We start from the raw sequence: 17,878 nt of genomic DNA, 5'->3' as shown, positions 1-17,878 counted from the left end.
ACTTGGGCTTAACGACTTGGTCAGGGGGAGCGAGGGACAGGCTGTATCCCATTCTCATTTTGAATCTCGCTAAAGATGAAGTGATCTTTGCATTGTTGCTCACCGGCCTCCCTGTGGTGCACACCAGGCATCAGCTCAGCAGGTGCTCAGGGAACTTGAAGCCACGGTATGCTGATTTCTGAAAGCCAGACTCCACCAGTGGAATGCCTGAGCCTTCCTCTGCTCTCCCAGTACCTGGCTTACCCTGCCACCACCCGCCCTGGCCTAGTGACGTAATGGCAGGTAGTATTTCTAGGCATTTTTTCTAAACAGCTTCAGCCATGGGCTTTTTTTTTTTTAGATGTTATTTATTTATTCATGAGAGAATAGAGAAAGGCAGAGATATAGGCAGAGGGAGAAGCAGGCTCCCTGCAGGGAGCCTGATGTGACACTTGATTCCAGGACCCCAGGATCACGACCTGAGCCAAAGGCAGATGCTCAACCACTGAGCCAGGCGTCCCCAGCCACGAGGTTTTGACCTGGGTTTGAATCTTGGCTCTCCCTGTGACTAGATCTTTGATTTTGCCTGTTACTTGCTTTCTTGAGCCTCCATTTTTCATCTAAGACTCTGAGTTCCTGGATTGTTGGGATAAGAATAAAATATTATTAAAATAATATTATTAATATTATTAATATTATTAATATAATAAATTATATTATAAAATAATAAATTATTAATATTATTAATAAATACTGAGTGCTTTCTGTGAGCCAGGCATTATCTCACTGAATCCTTCTAATAATGCAATAATTCAGGCTCTATTATTATTGTCCCCAATTTGTAGAGGGAGCCGCTGAGCGTACAGAGCTTAAATGCAAGAAGTTAGGTCCAAGTCACCCACACCGGGTTTGTCTGATGCCAGAACCAGTGCAAGTGACCATTGGAGTATGCGTCCTTTCTCTACCCTCATTAAAACCTAGTTTCCAGGGGCACCTGTATGGCTCAGTGGTTGTGTCTGCCTTTGGCTCAGGTCATGATCCCAGGGTCCTGGGATCGAGTCCTGCATCAGGCTCCCCGCAGGGAGCCTGCTTCTCCCTCTGCCTATGTCTCTGCCTCTCTCTGTCTCTCATGAATAAATAAATAAAATATTTAACAAAACAAAACAAAGCAAAAGAAACCAACCTATTTTCCAAACCACAAGTCTCACCAGTACCTATAACTGGCCTTTCGAATTTACCTTCATAAACTTCAGTATAGTTGGGAACTTAATGCCAGAAAGCTATTAGGTGGTCGTTCTGCTCCACTGCTTCCTCTTCCACTCCCTGTCCCCTCTTATCCCTCTGACCGATCCCACCCATCTCCTTCTGGACAGATGACTCAGGAACAATCATTTCCTTCCCTGAACTTTGGGAGCAGAGCTCTCAAGTTCTCATCAGGACATGAAAGTCAAAACATCATAAAATATGACGATATATTACTCTTAAAATAGGTTGTTATCTATAGCTTGATACTCAATAGTGATTTAATAAATATAATTTTGTAAATATGATTTTCATAAATATGATTTTGTAGTACAGGCATATATACAGACCACAAATGTTTCAGGAAAATTGCTAGGAGGAAAGCTTAACAGTGAGAGAATTCTGAGTTTGAGCTCATTTGACTTTCCTGGGCACCGGGGGAAAAGTAACACCCAATGTCTCCATTTACATACTTGGCTCAGAACCCTAGCACTAGTAGATTGTGAGGCACACACTATATCTAATCTGATATGAGTTCTTTCATAAACAGGTCTATCATTCCTTCCTTCCCTCACTAAGTATGAGTTAGCATGCGCTGTTCAGGAATGCGCCTGCTACCTCCTGACCTCCTTGGATGTGAGCAACCATGTGCTGTAGTAATACACATCTGTATTTCTCTGGCACTACAGGGACATAAATACAGAGGAATCTCAGTAAACAGGGACTGAAAAATAGGATTCGGAACTTTGGGGGGAATGCCCAGGACACACTGAGGATGACATTGGGCATGGAAGTTCATCTTAACAATGTAACATGATATTCAGCATAAATACTACGTATGTAGCCAGCATTTTTTCTCCCGGACTCTGGGAATCTAAATTTCACATTCCATTTGAAATGAAGTGTATGTTAGAGACACACCATAGTTTCATATCCTCTTGTCTGAGGTAAGTACACTGAACCACGGACTGCATCCTATGTGTCTGTGTGCCTGTCCCACTGTGTTGAGCACAATACTTTGCTCACATTTATTGACCGGTCGGGTCCTTGCTTTGTTTGATCTCACTACCCCTTTTTTTCCTAAGCTGAGTGATCCTATTTTCTCCTATGTAAACTCTTCAATGACAATTCCATTACATTACGGGGATTTTGAAATGATACCAAAATTACAGAATGAACTAGTCGACCCCAGGATTAAGGATGCTCACCTATAAGATAAACCCTATTTAAATCTTTATGTCCAGGTTAAAGATGTAAGAGAAGATAGAAGCAAGTATCATTATAAGCTTCATGGGGGTGAGCTTTCCCCTGCCCTCTGCTGCCTCTGGGCTGTGCTTGAGGACGATGGGAGGCCAGCAGGTGCTCTGAGTAATTCAGCAGATAAAGGGACCTGCACTGATGGGGCTGGAAGCTGTGTGAGTGGACAGCAGCTCTCACAACTCAGTTATGGATGCCACCTACTGAGCTGTCAAAATAGAATTATGTGAACTGCACAGGGGGCTGGAATTAGCCGATATACTTAAACATGGGTCAATTACACACGTGAGAGATTCCCCATTCCCTTCTCTACCCTCCAGTGCTGGGCAAGTACGGGAGGTGGCCGTATTCATTATAGGAAGAAATAAACCCACGATAAATCCATGATCTTTGTCGGTGTATGAGATTTAAATTTTCTGGGTTTTCATTTCCTCAAGCTGCAAAAGGAGGAAATACTCTGAACTCACAGGGTTTTGTCAAGATCAATATGATAACAGAAGGGGCTCTGTAAATGGGAAAGTGCTAAATAGTAAAAGGTATCAATATATTCGTATATACCTTTTTTTTTTAAGATGAATCTTTTGAGTCCACAGAATTTGTGAGCTTCTTCCCCGAATGGACTTTTCACTAGTCTATGCCAGCTCATCCACTGCCCGGCATCTAGGCACGTGCTTAGGACAGAATGCTGGGCATCATCCTGGATTCTTCCCTTTACCTCACCTTCCATATTTAGGTTTCAAACAAGTCCTGTTCACATTACACTCAAAGCCCAGCCCACATGGGGCCAGTCTAGATCTAAGCCTCCGTTCTCTCTTGCCTGAACCATTTGATGTCTTTCTAACTCTTCTCCCAGCATCTGCTTTTCCTCCTTATGTAGCCTGAGTGATATATTTACAAGTCTATGCATGGCACTCCTTTTTTTTTTTAAGATTTTATTTATTTGTGAGAGACAGAGCATGCACAGGGAGGAGGGAGGCGGTGCAGAGTGAGAGGGAGAAGCAGACTCCCTGCTGAGCAGGAAGCCAGTTGGATATGGGGCTCGATCCCAGGACTCTGGGATCATGACCTGAGCCTAAGGCAGGTGTTTGAGCCACCCAGGCACCTTGGCTATGCATGACACTCCTTTGCACAAGCCCTCCTAGATTTCCCTTCCCACATACAATAAAAGCCAAATGCCTTACGTTTGCATAGAGGGCTACCGACCAAGTGCCTGACTCCTAAACCCTTTGCATGGAATACCCTGAGATTGAGGCCCAGGGATTGTGTGGGGTGACCCCTGAATACTAGTGATCCTCTGATGACCTCTAATGAGTTCTCACTAGAGTCCTCTGGGACCTGGACTACCCAAGTCCCCTCCTGCTGTTCCCTCACCATACTACAGAAGGACAAACTGGCCTTCCTCTGTCCCTCAACCTGGCAAAGCACAGTCCAGATTCAGAGCCTCTGCATTTTCTGTTGTTACTTTTCCAGAAACACTTTAGATTTTTTTTTTTTTAGCCAAATCTCACATTACCTTATTTGCCTGTTTGTGTTATCTACTTGGATAGGGTGCCATGGGGGCAGGCGATATCATTTTCCTACTGCCTAGAACAGAGCCTGGCACACAGTAGCAACAATCAATAGTTGTCAAATAAATGATCAGTAGGTTGATTATCATCATTTCGGAAACTCCTCTTCCTTTTATTTTTGTCACCTACAAATGCCAATGTGTTCCAAAACGAGGTGAACACAGATGGGGCCAACCACTCCTTAGTGTGAGCCTTTTCATTTATATACAGAGAAGACTCAGGTGCAAATTTATCCTACTGCATGACTATAGCTGTTCTACAGGCATTTGGTTAGCACCTTCGCTATGCTAAGTGCAAATGGGATAAATAAGAGCTTCAGCAATAATGGAGGAGCCATTTAATGACAGAGACGCAATGGAAACAGATAATTTCCACCAATAGTATCAGGTGGTCAGTTGGAGGGCACTTAATCCTACTTAGTGACACTTGAGGAATAGGGTAGGCAGAGTCATGACTCCCGAAGGATGTCCACGTCTTAGTCCCCAGAACTCATGAATATTTTACCTTTCATGGCAGAGGTGAATTAAGATTGTAAATGGAATTAAGGTTGCTCATCATCTGACCTAAAATAAGATTAGTTTGGATTACTTGGGTGGATGCAATGCACTCACAAAAGTCCCTACATGTGGAAGAGGAAGGAAGAAAAGCAAAGGGCTGTGTTAAGGATTCGTCCCACTGTTGCTGGCTTTCAGATAAAGGGACCATAAGCCAAGGAATGGGGGTAAGCTCTTAGAAGTTCAAAAAACAAAGATATGGATTCTCCCTTAGAGCCTCCAAAAGAACACACCCCTGCCAACACCTTGATTTTAGCCGGTGAGACCCGTGTCCGACTTTTGACCTATGGAACCATTAGATAATACACTTCTGTTGCTTTTAGTCACTTAATTTGTGATAATTTGTTACAGGGGCCAGAGTAAACTAGTACATAGAGGAAGAGGTGAACTTTCTGATGTCACCTGCGGTGGGAGGACCTATCCTGCCCAGGCCCATGCCTCTCTCTCCAGGTACTCCCTTGACTACGGTTCTCTTGAACCTCAAGGTCAGGATGCTCACCCAGTACCTGTGACTGCTTTGCTGGTGATGGCTTGTCATGGATGAGGATGATGGGCCAGTCGGTTTTGAGATGTCCCAAGCCTAAAGCGGCCCAGGGCCACCTACAAAGTCATGGCCAGCCTTTCCTGTTCTGTGTCTCTGGGGCTCTAGCCACGTGCCTGAGCCAGTTGTGACTCTATTGCCTTCTCATCTAAGAGCCCCTAGTGAGGGAAAGAGCAGGGCCCGGGAAGGTGTCAACTACTAATGAATGATACTTGCCTCCAAAATTAATAAGCCTTCTACTTCTTAGGAAAATGCACTCAACTGGAGTCTCTAGGATGACTAATTGACAGAACTGGTTAAATTAATCAAAAATGGAAATGAGGATGGGGGAAGGGGGGAAAGGATTCTATTTTTACTCGATGGCTTGGGTCTTGCCTATTCAGTTGTTAATGGCTGCTAAACTGGAAGGGGGTAGGCACTGGGTTGGGGTGGGGGGAGGGCTGGTTTTAGTGAATTCTACTCCTTGTAGCAAGTCTCTGGCTTTTCCCCAGGAGGGGATGGTGTCTCTCTGTGTGTAATCCTGTCACCAGGCAGAAGCATTTTAATAAAGGGCCTTGTCTTTTTCACCTAAACTCCCCTAAAATAAACAGTTAATTATGTGCCCGATCAATACTGAACCTCTTTTGGAAGCTCTGTCAAACCTCAGAGGTTTTAAGATTCATTGCGGCTGTATTCTCGCTGATGTCTTCGGGCACATTCCACCAGAGACCCGGGGAATGAGCCGTAGCTTTATTAAGGGATCTAGCGGTCTAGAGAAGCAGGACTTGGCAATTAAGTTTGTAGATGAGGGTGAAGAAGGAGACAGTGGGTTTCACGTTCTCTGCAAGGGTACAGTTAGTTCTGAAGTTGGTAATCACTGGGCTGGGGGATCCAGCAGGTGGGCATTATATGAAATGGGGCCCCGTGAAATAATCCTTCTGGATGTTAGCAAAGGGTCATGCTCCTTCTCTAACTGCCAAATAGCCAGGATAAGAAACACTTCTCTTGGAAGCAGACAGATCAAATGTTGGCTCCTTCATTCTGACTTGGGGCAGGTGTCTTCACCTCTGTGCCCCATCTGTAAATCGGAGTTCCTGGTATCAATCTTCATGGGCTGTTGTGAGGTTTAAACCAAATATAGAAGGGCTCAAAAGTAAGAGGCACCCCCTTCCACTATACACACTTTTGGAGGAAAATGGAATTTCTGATTTGATTGGTTAGAGTGGGCATCGAACTGCTTGCAATGGAACCAGGCTGTTTTCCCAATGACTACGTTATTCACTAAAATATGAATAAGACTTTATGGCCTCCAGGACTTCTATCTATCCTCCACCACATAAAAAAGTCTGATCATCTTCACACCAGCCACATGGCCACAGGTGGAAGTGCCCTGCAGGGTTGGTGCTGACTGTCCCTAGCTAGGCAGCCTGCCTTGGTGTCATCTGAATGAGGGAATTTCGGTGGTCACATCTTGAGCTGCCGGTGCAGAAGGGCCTGGCTGCTGAAAGACAATGACTGCATGGAGCAGACTCACTGGTGGAGCCAGGCAAGGGGGCGGGTGCTGCACAGCCACCTGTCACTGCTGCACACAGGAGCCCTGACTCCTCACCCCCCCTTCTCCCCTCTCTTGGCTTCTATAGCACAGCCTCCCCACGCCCCTCTGTCCTCCAGCCTTCTTTTTCCTCTTCCCTCATGGCAGCTCACTCTCAGACCACGTCCCCTTACCCCCACCCCTCTGGTGAATGTTGCTGGGCCTTAGGCCTCTGTCTTGGACTCTCCACTCCTCCCCACAGACATGCTCTCCCCTAAGTGACTTCACCCTGTCCCTTGGCTTTAAATATCATAACAGCTCATGACTCCTAGGTTCTCTCTTCAGCCCACACCTCTCTTCCGACTTCCACACTCAGGTGTCCATGCATTGCACACTTTCCTACATGGGCTGGTCAGAGCCATCTCGATCTGGAACATCCCAAAGAGAATGCTTGGTCTTTCCACCTCAACCTATTCCCATGCTCAGTGTCCTCATCTCTGGACGTCATCACTACGCCCTCAGTCGGTCAAGACCGATACCCATGAGTTATTTTATGTGCCTCTCTTTCTAGATCTCTCCATCACCAGCCCCTCAGTGGGTCCGCTGAGGTCTGCCTCCTTGGGAGATTCTGCATCTGCCTACTTACCAGCCCTTCAGGGTCGAGGTCCTGGTCAGAGGCACTATCGCTTCTTGTCCAGGCTGAGGCGAGCACCTGCTAACCAGTCTCTCTGCTTCCAGCTCGCCACCCCGTTGAGAACTTCTCTTATGGCCATTAGTAGAGTACTAGCCACTTCTCTGCTTAGAAACATCTCCTGGCTTCCACCTCACTTTAAAGGGTACCCAGGGGCTTTGGTCTCCAAGACAACCTTCTCTGGCTCCTACTTTTTTGGCCTCATTCTCCACTCTGTGGCTCGGCCCACCAAGCCTCCATCCACCAATCTGTCTCCTATTCTTCAAACACACAAGGTTGCTCCCCTGTGAGGGCCCTCATACTTCGATGTTATCTCTCTTTATCTGCTTCTGACAATTCCAATCTCAGTTCAGGGTCACCTCGGTGGCTCAGTAGTTGGGCTCAGGGCATAATCCCAGGGTCCCAGGATCGAGTCCCACATTGGGCTCCCTGCATAGAGCCTGCTTCTCCCTCTGCCTGTGTCTCTGCCTCTCTCTCTCATGAATAAATGTTCTTTTTAAAAAAGAGATGAGCACGTTCATTTGTATATTGGTGTGTTCCTCGTGACCCCTGACTCCCTGCTGGCAATATGAGTTCCATCAAGGCAGGAGTGAGTATGTGCTGAATAAATCTTAACTGAATAAGAGACTTCTGGTGTCCTGGTTAAGGAGTACACATCTGGATCAAACCCCAGCTCTGTCACTGGGGAGCATTTGGTACTCTGCCACAAAAAGGAACATTTGGTGGCCATCAGAGTATTGTCTCCCCTCTTCATCATCTGTAAAACATGACTCATGGGGCAGCCCGAGTGGCTCAGTGGTTTAGTGCTGCCTTCAGCCCAGGGCATGATCCTGGAGACCTGGGATTGAGTCCCACGTCAGGCTCCCTGCATGGAGCCTGCTTCTGCCTCTGCCTGTGTCTCTGCCTCTCTCTCTCTCTCTCGTAAATAAATAAAATTAAAAAAAAAATGTGACTCATGATGGTATGCACCTCAGTGGCTGTCAGGAGGGCTGAATGAGCTCACCCCTTGGCCTACTTTCTAGACATCATAAAATGTTCTAGAAGTTAGCTGTGATAATGGCCTCTGACATTACTACATCTATGGCCATTGCTGCTGCTGTTCCTGTTCCCATTTTTTTTTAAATATTTATTTGACGGGGGCGGGGGGGAGGTGTGGTGGAGAGCACAAGCAGGGGGAGCAACAGGCAGAGGGAGAGGGAGAAGTAGGCTCTGTGCTGAACAGGGAGCCAGGGAGCCTGAAGCAGGGCTCGATCCCTGGACTCCAGGATCATGACCTGAGCCGAAGGGACAGGCTTAACCAACCGAGCCACCCAGGTGCCCCTCCTGTTTCCACTGTTAAAAGACACGTGTGGAAAGGAAGCAGGATTGCACCAGCATCCCAGCCGAATCTGACACGGAGCTCCCACGGGCCGGGCACTGCTCTAAGGCTTCACCTGTAAGGTGTGCACTCCCACTGGTCCTAGTTTATTGACGAGGAAGCTGAGGCACAGAGGGGTTAAGAAACCTGTTCCAGGTCACGCAGTTAGGCCATGGGCACAGACTACAATGGATACCGGACTGACGTCCCTCCCTGACACTGGCCCTGTCTCTGAGCTCCTGCACTACTGTCAGTCTAGGCCGGAAGAAGGGAAGAAACAAAGCAAAACATTCTAGCCTGTGCCGACAGGGAATGCTCTGGACCGAACGTTTGTGCCCCTCGCCCTGGGCCAAGGTCACATGTCGAATCCTCCCGCCCCCCGCCCCAGTGGGACAGCATCTGTAAGGGGGGTCCTTGGGGGGGGGTGATTAGGTCTCAAGAGTGGGGCCCTCATGAATGAGAAGAGCGCCCACTGAACGGTCCCTCACCCCTCCCACCGTGTGAGGACACAGCACTGTGACACTGTCTAGGAACCAAGAGGCAGGTCCTCACCACACACTGAGTCTGTCTGGGCCTTGGTCATGGACTTGCCAGCCTCCGGTATAAGAGAAATAGATGCATGTTGTTTAAGCCTCCCACTCTGTGTTCTCTCCCGGCCTCCTGGATGGATGAGGACAAGGAGCATCCTGCTGGGCTCTGCACTGCCTCGCCCATCCCAGTACCTAAGGCAGGTGTGGGCAGCCAAGTCAAAGGGTGTATGTGTGTGTGTGTGTGTGTGTGTGCGTGTGCGCACGCAGGGAACCCTATGTTTCCACCCCGGAGCCAAGGCACCCAGCAGGGTTTGCTTGTTATTCACGGACTTCAAATCAGGGAAGTAAAAATACGACCCTGGGGGGAGTGTGGAAGACAGGCAAGGTGCCTGCCTCTCAGGAGTCTGACCTCACCCCTTTCACCCGGGCCTGCCAGCCTCCATCTGTACCTGCTCTCCTCACATTGCTGCACGTGGGGGTCTGGAACTCAGGCCTACCTTCACGCTTATGCTAGTCACCTCCCACTTCCTCCCTCTTTAACTGCATCCACAGTTTGGTGGCAGGTTCAGTCTCTAGGGCCCTTCAGGGGAAACCACCGCCCCCGCCGCCCCCTGCCTTCTCTGTTTCCATTTGAGGATTTCACCTGCTGCTTTCCTCACCCACAGCAGCAAGAGAGCCTGGGATGCACACCTGGCACTGCTGCTTCCAGGGCCAGTGCTCTTGATTATTTTACTGTCTCCTGTTATGCGCTGAATTGTGTCCCTTGCTGCCCAAATTCTTATGTTGAAGCCCAACCCCCAGTATGTCAGACTGTAACTGTTTCTGGAGGGAGGGTCTTTAAAGAGGTAGGTAAATTAAAATGAGGTCAGTAGGGTGGACCCTAATCCCATATGACTGGTGTCCTTAACAGAAGGGGAGTTTGAGATGTAGACACGTGCCGAGGGAAGATGATGTGAGGACACAGGGAGAAGACAGTCATCAGTAAGCCAGGGAGAAAGGCCTAGAACAGAAGGCCTTTCTGCATGGCATTCAGAAGAAGTGAACCCAGCTAATGCTCTGATATGGGACTTGTGGTGCCAGAACTGTGAGATAATTAGGTTTGGTTAAGCCACCCTGTTGGTGGTACTTTGCTACAGCAGCTCTAGTAAATGAACACACCCTCCTTCACCCGTCACTTCCCATCTGCCTGCTTTTCCACCACAGAGATCCAGTGAAGCCCTACATGTAGCTGGCACTACACTAAGTATTGGTAATTCAGTGGTTGGTAAGATAAAGTCCCTGCCATCATGGAGATTACATTCTAGGTGGGGGGGGGGACACAGAAAGAAAAGAAAACAGCTAGAGACGAATGCTACAAAAAAAATAAATAAAACAGGGTAATGAGATATAAACAGGGTGCAAATGAAGTAAACAGGGAATTCCTCTCTGAGGAAGCGAGATTCTCCCAGAGACCTAAAAAAACAAGAACAGTCCAGACAAGCAGGAACACGCTGGGAGAGCATTCCAGGCCGAGGAATAGCCTGTGCAAAGGTCCTGAGGCAGGTCTGCGTGCATTAGAGGAGCAGGCCCCGTGTGGCCAGACTATGGGGAGCTGAGGTTGGAGAGGTGGGCAGGGACCAGATTCATGCAGCGCCCTGGGAAAGAGGTCAGATGTAATTTCTCTTTTATTTCCTAGGTTGTCATTCATCCGACCTGGGCCAGTGTCTTCACTCACCTGCCAACAGTCATGCACTGGGAAGGGAAAGCACGGTGCAGCCCAGCCAACTGCTATTGTTCCAGGCATTAAAATCTCAAACTGCGAACGCAACCCTTGTCACTGCTGCCAGAAGGGATAGGAAAAAAAAATAGAGAGATGAAGGAGAGCATCATCCCTTCCAACCCCTGCTGAGTATGCAGAGTGAGGGGCATATGGAAATTAATATATGCAGCCCTGATCACAGGGCTCTGCTCGGCATTTTGATTAAACGCCGACGGTTATTAAATACTCTCCTTCTCAGAGCTCATCTCCGAAAGCCAATGTTGCTTTTCATCTTGAACTCTGATGAACTGTCTCAATTCTGTTCACACACCTCGGCTGCGCCGTCGCCCACCGAAGGCTGGCGTTTGAGGAGGATGGAGAAAATCAATATGAAATGTCAGGCGAGAGGTCAGAGTGAGCCCGTTTCCCCAGCCGGCAGGAGCCAGGGCTGCCGCTGCCGCCGCCGCCACCGAACAAAGGGGGATGTGCATCGAAGAAGGTGGGCACTTCGGACGAGTCAGGAAAATGCATTTTGTTCGCTTCTTAATTAGATTAGGAGGCTGGCACTGGCAATTCAGAGCAGTGCTGTGGCCGGGGTGGGGATGGAGCGTGGGAGGCAGGGCTGCGGGGGGGCCTTGGGGCCTTCCTGGGGACCGTCCCCAGGCTCTGCCTCTCTAGGGCTGTGTGACCCAGGCCCCTGGGGGGGCACCTGGGGGTGTGGCTCAGTAGGCTTCCTGCTTCTGTGGGCCCCATGACTCTTCCTGGGTCTCTTGTCGAGGGTCAGGTCACAGCTCGGAGGTGATGTCGCACTCCCTCGCAGCACTATGAGCCTCTCCTACCTTATTACGGTTGCAATGTCCTGTTTGTCATTCCCTGATGAATGGGTCTTTCTTTCTTCAACCTGCCTGGGCCGTGGGGTGCCTAGATATTTGGTCAAGCATTATTCTAGGTGTTTCTCTGAAAGTGTGTCTGGATGATTTGAACATTTTAATTGACAGACTGAGTGAAGCAGATTGCCCTCCCGAATGTGGGTGGGGCTCATCCAATCAGTTGAAGGTCTACACAGAACAAAAGGCCAACCCTCCCCAAATAAGAAGAAATTCTTTCGCTGGACCCCTTTGAGCTGGGACGTTCATTTTTATTTCCCCCTGGATTCATACTTGAACTGAAAATACTGGCTCTTCCCGGATCATGAGCCTGCTGGCCTTTGGATTAAAATTATACCATCAGCTCTCCTGGGTCTGAGGTCTTGGACTTGGACTGCAAATATACCATTGGCTCTGTGGGGCTCCTGCTGCACCACTGTGGATCTTGGGACTTGTCGGCCTCTGTAATTCCATGAGCCAAATACTTCTAATAAACCTCTCTCTCATATGCACACATGTATATGTCTGTCTGTCTATCCATCCACCTCCTATTGGTTCTGTTTGTCTGCAGAACCCTCACTAACAGAGATAGGATGCTCCATGCGGAGGAAACCAGGTATGTCCTCCGCCTGGCAAAGTACCTGATGTATGTAGTATGTGCTCAACAAAAATAACTAAAACAAATGAATAATGGGGCTTCATGTCATGGGAAAAGAGTTAAGGCTGTAGCACTGCACCCCAGCTGCAGGCCCGGTTTGGCAGAGTTCAGGTCTTCTGTGGGAACTACTGCTGCCACTTACTGTCCCCTGCGTCCAGCAGACACCAGGTTCTTACACACAGGTTGGCATCTCCTTCCAGTGAACAGTTGCCCAATGGGGCTGTCCCGATGAATTTTACTTTCAGGCGAGGAACTTGGGGCTCAAAAGGATTAAATAACTTGCCCGAGGTCACACAGGAACTGAAGGTCAGAGGGCAGTTCCAATTCCAAAGCTTCTGCTCCAAACCTTTCTGGTTCTGGGAGTTCCTTTTCCCACCCCGAGCTCCGGGTTCATCAAACCTCCCAGTGAGCTTTATTCTTCAGTACCCGGGTCTGCCACCCAAGGCTGTGAGCACACTGGAGTTCCTCGCGCCACCTCCAGCATCCACCTTGGTCAGGGGACGTACCAGCCAGTTCTGGCTTCACTCACCAGAGACACCTGTCCCCCACTTCAGGCTGCTCAGGGCACCCCACACAAAGCAGCTCCCCAACTGACCCCCAAGCCTTGACTCTGCCCCAATGTGGCTCTCACCAGTCCCTGTTTCATGTGCCATTTATGTCAACCTTCAGGCGTTCATGCATTTATTGAACAAGTATTTACTGAGCACCTACTTATGTGCCACGCATTGGCAATGTGGTGTGAGCAGAATAGATTTAGTGCTTATCCTCAGAGGGTTTGTGTTCTGGAGGGGAAGGGCGGTGAGCAACAAGTATCTACGCGCGATGAAGGCCAACCTCTGATACTGCTTACGTCACCCGTAGTTATTTAAAGAACAAATGTCCCTTTTCCTCTTCTCTTCCTTCTGATTTCCATCCTGAATGTCCTTTGTCTTGAGACCAAAGCAATATTTTCTACTTCACCTTTCTTTCTTCTCATTGCCACTGTGTTAATCTTCCATAAACCATAAATTCTATCAGTATTCTCCAGCCAAACGATCTCAAATTACTCTCCACATGTTAGGGACTGTTTTTCTCAAACTGGGGCACATGTACATATCTGAGGAGGAGTAGGAGGAGGAGGAAATGGTGATGCACCAGGCAGTGCAGAAAGCCATAGGATAAACACTCTCTTTTGGGAACACCAATTTTGCTTGAAATCTGGGAGTAGGGTAGAAATGTAATTATTTAATTAAACTGAAAATAGACATTTTATGGGAATAAAATGCAAAATCCATGCAAAATCTTAGGATGGAGAAGTAAGACTTCAAAGAACATCTGTTATGGTTGGCACTTCCCCAGGGTCTCAGGTCTCACCTACTGTTTTGTTCGTACTGGTGGACCTGGCTGAGCCCACGGGAGAGGGTGGGCTGCTACTGGGCTCCCTTCCTCCACCACAGCCAGGCCCTCCTGGTCTACCCCAATACTCACTGTTGGGGCCAGCAGGCTCCCCTGCTCAGGGAGCTCGTGGAGCCTTTGGCTTCTAAGCACTCAGTCCCCACTAGTTGGGAGCTACTTCTCTCCAACAATGCCTAGAAAACCATCGTGACTGTGGCTGGTGAGTCCAGTTGCTCTTCATTTAACCCATCCTCTTCCTCTGAAGCTTTTCTCTAGTGCACACTATGGCCACGGGCATTTCTAAAGTTCTGGTCCCAAAGCCACCACCTCTCCAAGAGGGCACTAACCACTTCCTACAGGTGCTGTTTTTTTTTTTTTTCTAATTGACATATAATTGAAATATGACATTATATAAGTTTTAAATATACAATATAATGATTTGATATATGTATATACCACAAAATAATCACCAATAAGCCTAGTTAACATTCATTCCCACACAGAGTTACAAGTTCTTTTTCTGGCGAAGAGAACTTTTAAGATGTGGTCTAGCAACTCTTAAACATGCAGGAGAGCTTTATTAACTTAGTCACCATTCCCAGTTGCCATTTGTGATTGCCTGTATACTCTCAGCCTCTCACACAGTCCAGGAGGCCCTGTTACCAACAAGATCTGTCCAGAACCCGCCAGCCCCTCTCCACTTGCACACCAGCACCCCTGTCCAGGCCACACTCATCCCCAGATCGCCTGCCAGCACATTGCAATGATCCCCTAACTGGTCTCCCTTCAGGGAACTCTGCAGATTCATTCTCTCCATGGCAGCAAGAGTGATGTTAAAACACAATTCGGATCATGCCACAATGTGATGTGACAGGGTCTCATTCACCTCTGGATTACATGCCTTAAGCGAACACTTGTGGAATTGAACGTGAGGGTTTCTATATGTACCCACACACCAGATGTGGAGGATTCTGAGTCAGGCCAACACCTGGACTTTGCTGCCAGGGGGTGTCAGGTGGGGAAGGAGATCCAAATCCTCTAGGTTCTCCCCTCCTCCTCCTGCAGGTCAGGGGCCTGGCCTGCCCACCCCATCACCCCATCCACTGTGCACAGCTTGCTACTCACATTTGCTGTGCCTGTCACACAAGGCCGACGCCCTCATGTCACACAGCCGGATTGTCCCTTTGCTGCTGCTGTACACGAAGCTGTTGCAGTGATGCGGGTGGAACTCAGCTGCTGTGATCACCTCCGTGAGCTCCTCCATGTTGGCCGGCTTAATGTCAACGATATCTGGCACAGGTGAGTCAAGGACGGGACCAGGACTGGGGGCAGAAGCTCAGGGGTGATGAGTAGCGGCACCGCCTAGTTTTAGGGTAACCTGTGAGCATCTACCACACACAGGGAATCTTCACGGTAACCTTGCAAGCAAATGAGGCAGGGCTTACTGGTCTTGGCAGATGAGGCCCAGGGATGCCCAGGTCTGAGGCATCATTAGAACTTAGGTCTCCCTGGCCTCTTTTGAATATTTCATCCTCCACCACATAGGGAACGCGTCCCATTGCCCATCGAAGTTGTCTGCTCATGCAATCAGGCTAAAATGTGCCAAGCCACAAAGACAACAGTGGTGAAGAAGCTAGCCCCATTCCAACTAAATGATTCAGTTCACTTGAATCTTTCCCCCGATTAGGCTGATAAATGCTACCCACAGTAGATTGTGAATCCTCTTCCACGAAATCCCTGAGATCTTCTTTAATAACACACTGGTGAGAGTAAGAATAGCTGCTGCTATCATTTTGTGAGCACTGACCATAGGCCCATTGTTTGCAAAGCAGATCAGTACGTTAGTGCAGTTAATCCTTAGAACAGCTCTGTAACCTGTCCTTTTCTTATTCCCTCCAAGGATGGAGATGGGGGCCTGCCCTGTGTCACAAGGCTGGAGAAGCAGCACCAGGATTCCCTCCCAGGGGCCAACCTTGTGCTTTTGAGTAATTATGCAAAATGTCTCTCATCGAAGACACTACAGAGGACCTCAAGCTTCCATAAGCTGTGATTTGCCTTAAGAGCTTGGGTGGGAGTTTAAGCACCAGAAAAAAAGTCCTCCAGTTGGATGGTGGGACAGTTTCAGCCTCCCATAGAATAGACCTTTGTTTTAACATCTGTTTTTTTCTTCCTCAGTATTTTCCTTTCTGATCAAGAATGATTATACCTCCATTTTCAAAGACCTCGTCCTTAATTACTGAAACGGATCATTTGGCCTTTTAATTGTGGAGATGCCTCAGTGGACGTAAGGACTTTCAGGAGGATGTCTGGCATGTGGGAGGGAATGAGTCTGTGCTACCCTGGAGTTTGGGGGACCTGCGTGCAGGGTAGGAAGCACCTGTCTGAGGCTGTGATGCCGAGGACCCGAAACTTCCTGCAAAGAAACGGGCCTCGTAATGTGGGTGCTGTTACACAGGAAAGCTGACCAAAGTGATTCCCACTTTCCCAAGACTTAATCACTTTTGAGCCAGCTTTCCGATTGGGCCCCAAGTGTATATCAACAGGTGGTATTCGCTTAACATTGTCCTTCTGGTCGGCTTAAATCAACTCTGTTTCCTAGCCTTGTCTAAGCTGTAACCCACTATTCATAAAACTGTGGGTTTAACGAGCTGGTTACATTTTAAATAGTATGCATGAAATAAATGCATACCAATTAAAATAAAAATGTTTACGTCTGTGTCAGGAGCTTGTATATCCCATTTGGGGAAACAGTGCAATGATTCAACAAGAAGTAACTTAACACAGACTCTGCTATTAGGTGGGGATGGATGTTTCATAAAGTTAGTAACACAGTCCCCCTTTTTAGAGTATAGATAAGGGGGGCACCTGGGTGGCTCAGTGGTTGAGCGTCTACCTTTGGTTCAGGTCGTGATCCTGGGGTCCTGGGATCCAGTCCCACAGTGGGCTCCCCGCAGGGAGCCTGCTTCTCCCTCTATGTCTCTGCCTCTCATGAATAAATAAATAAAATCTTAAAAAAAGAGTATATATATGGTACAAATAAATGTGCTTGTATTTTTAGTCATACCAGCATCAACATAGGCATCTGTTACCACACACCACCTAAGCTCCAGCACACAATTTGGTGCAATAATGGCTCTGTACTTGGTTTTGCCTCTTTCCCCTTCAATGATCTGTTATAAGTCCTGTCGTGGCTTTCCAAAATTAGTCTGAGACTGAACTAACACTGCATTTTACTACAATTTGCCCCACCAAACTCAGATGCAAATATCACTTGGGTCTGCAGAGCATGTAGGTCTGGATTCACAAAATACTACCTTTCAACTCAACTGCTGCCCGAGTTATAAATATGATTGCAGTTAGCACCACATGCTGGGGGGCAGGAGGCTGTGTCTCCTAGGATGTTCCAAGCTGCACCTCTGATGTTCTCTCCAGCTCCCTGACCTATACCCTGGGCTTGGTGTCCACACCACGGGATGGGGTGAGCAGAGGTTAGTGTTCAGTTGCTGTCAGATCTCATTGCCCTCCAGAAAGAGCTTCCATACCCTACCGTGCCAATGAGCATGTTTCTCTTTTCCTAAAATAGGGCAAGAAAATCTGGTGTCAGCTTTCTCAACCTCTACCAGTAGAGCTCTAAAAACAAGCTTAACTGGAAAGGATCTTTGCTGTGTGGGAGGGGGAGGTGCCGCATCTACTATTTCTTCCTTACCTAAAAATAAAGCCCCAAAGTCAGAATGTGTGAAAATGAAGTGCTTAAAGATATCTATGAAAGCAGGAAGGAACATCACCCAGCATCTAGAACAGCATCACAGGGATGTGCGCACGGATTTTGCTGAGGGCTGCTTCCCCTGGATCCATGCTCCCTCCCTCCCACCCCCAAGCTGGACTTTTTTGAGCCTCCCCATCATCTCTCATCCTCAAGCATCATCCCTTTGACTAGTATGTCTGACTCTACGCAGTTCAGAGATGATTCAAATCCTCTCTTTAATAACTGCGAAGGACAAGAGAATAATAAC

General features: G+C 48.1%; 1 protein-coding gene across 7 annotated transcripts in view; it reads right to left on the bottom strand.

Annotated features, from left to right (window-relative positions):
- PPP2R2B (protein phosphatase 2 regulatory subunit Bbeta) overlaps positions 1 to 17,878 on the bottom strand; it is a 439,499-nt gene that overhangs the window by 23,712 nt on the left and 397,909 nt on the right. For all 7 annotated transcript variants that reach the window (XM_055332678.1, XM_055332677.1, XM_055332676.1 and 4 more), the window contains one exon: positions 14,991 to 15,155. In XM_055332678.1, the coding sequence (XP_055188653.1) occupies positions 14,991 to 15,155 (165 nt within the window). The remainder of the gene's footprint in view (positions 1 to 14,990; positions 15,156 to 17,878) is intronic.

The sequence above is a fragment of the Nyctereutes procyonoides genome, unplaced genomic scaffold (assembly GCF_905146905.1).
Source record: "Nyctereutes procyonoides isolate TBG_1078 unplaced genomic scaffold, NYPRO_anot_genome, whole genome shotgun sequence".
Taxonomy (NCBI): Eukaryota; Metazoa; Chordata; class Mammalia; order Carnivora; family Canidae; genus Nyctereutes; species Nyctereutes procyonoides.
The sequence above is the reverse complement of the archived record's forward strand: the minus strand, read 5'-3'. Positions and strand labels throughout refer to the sequence as shown.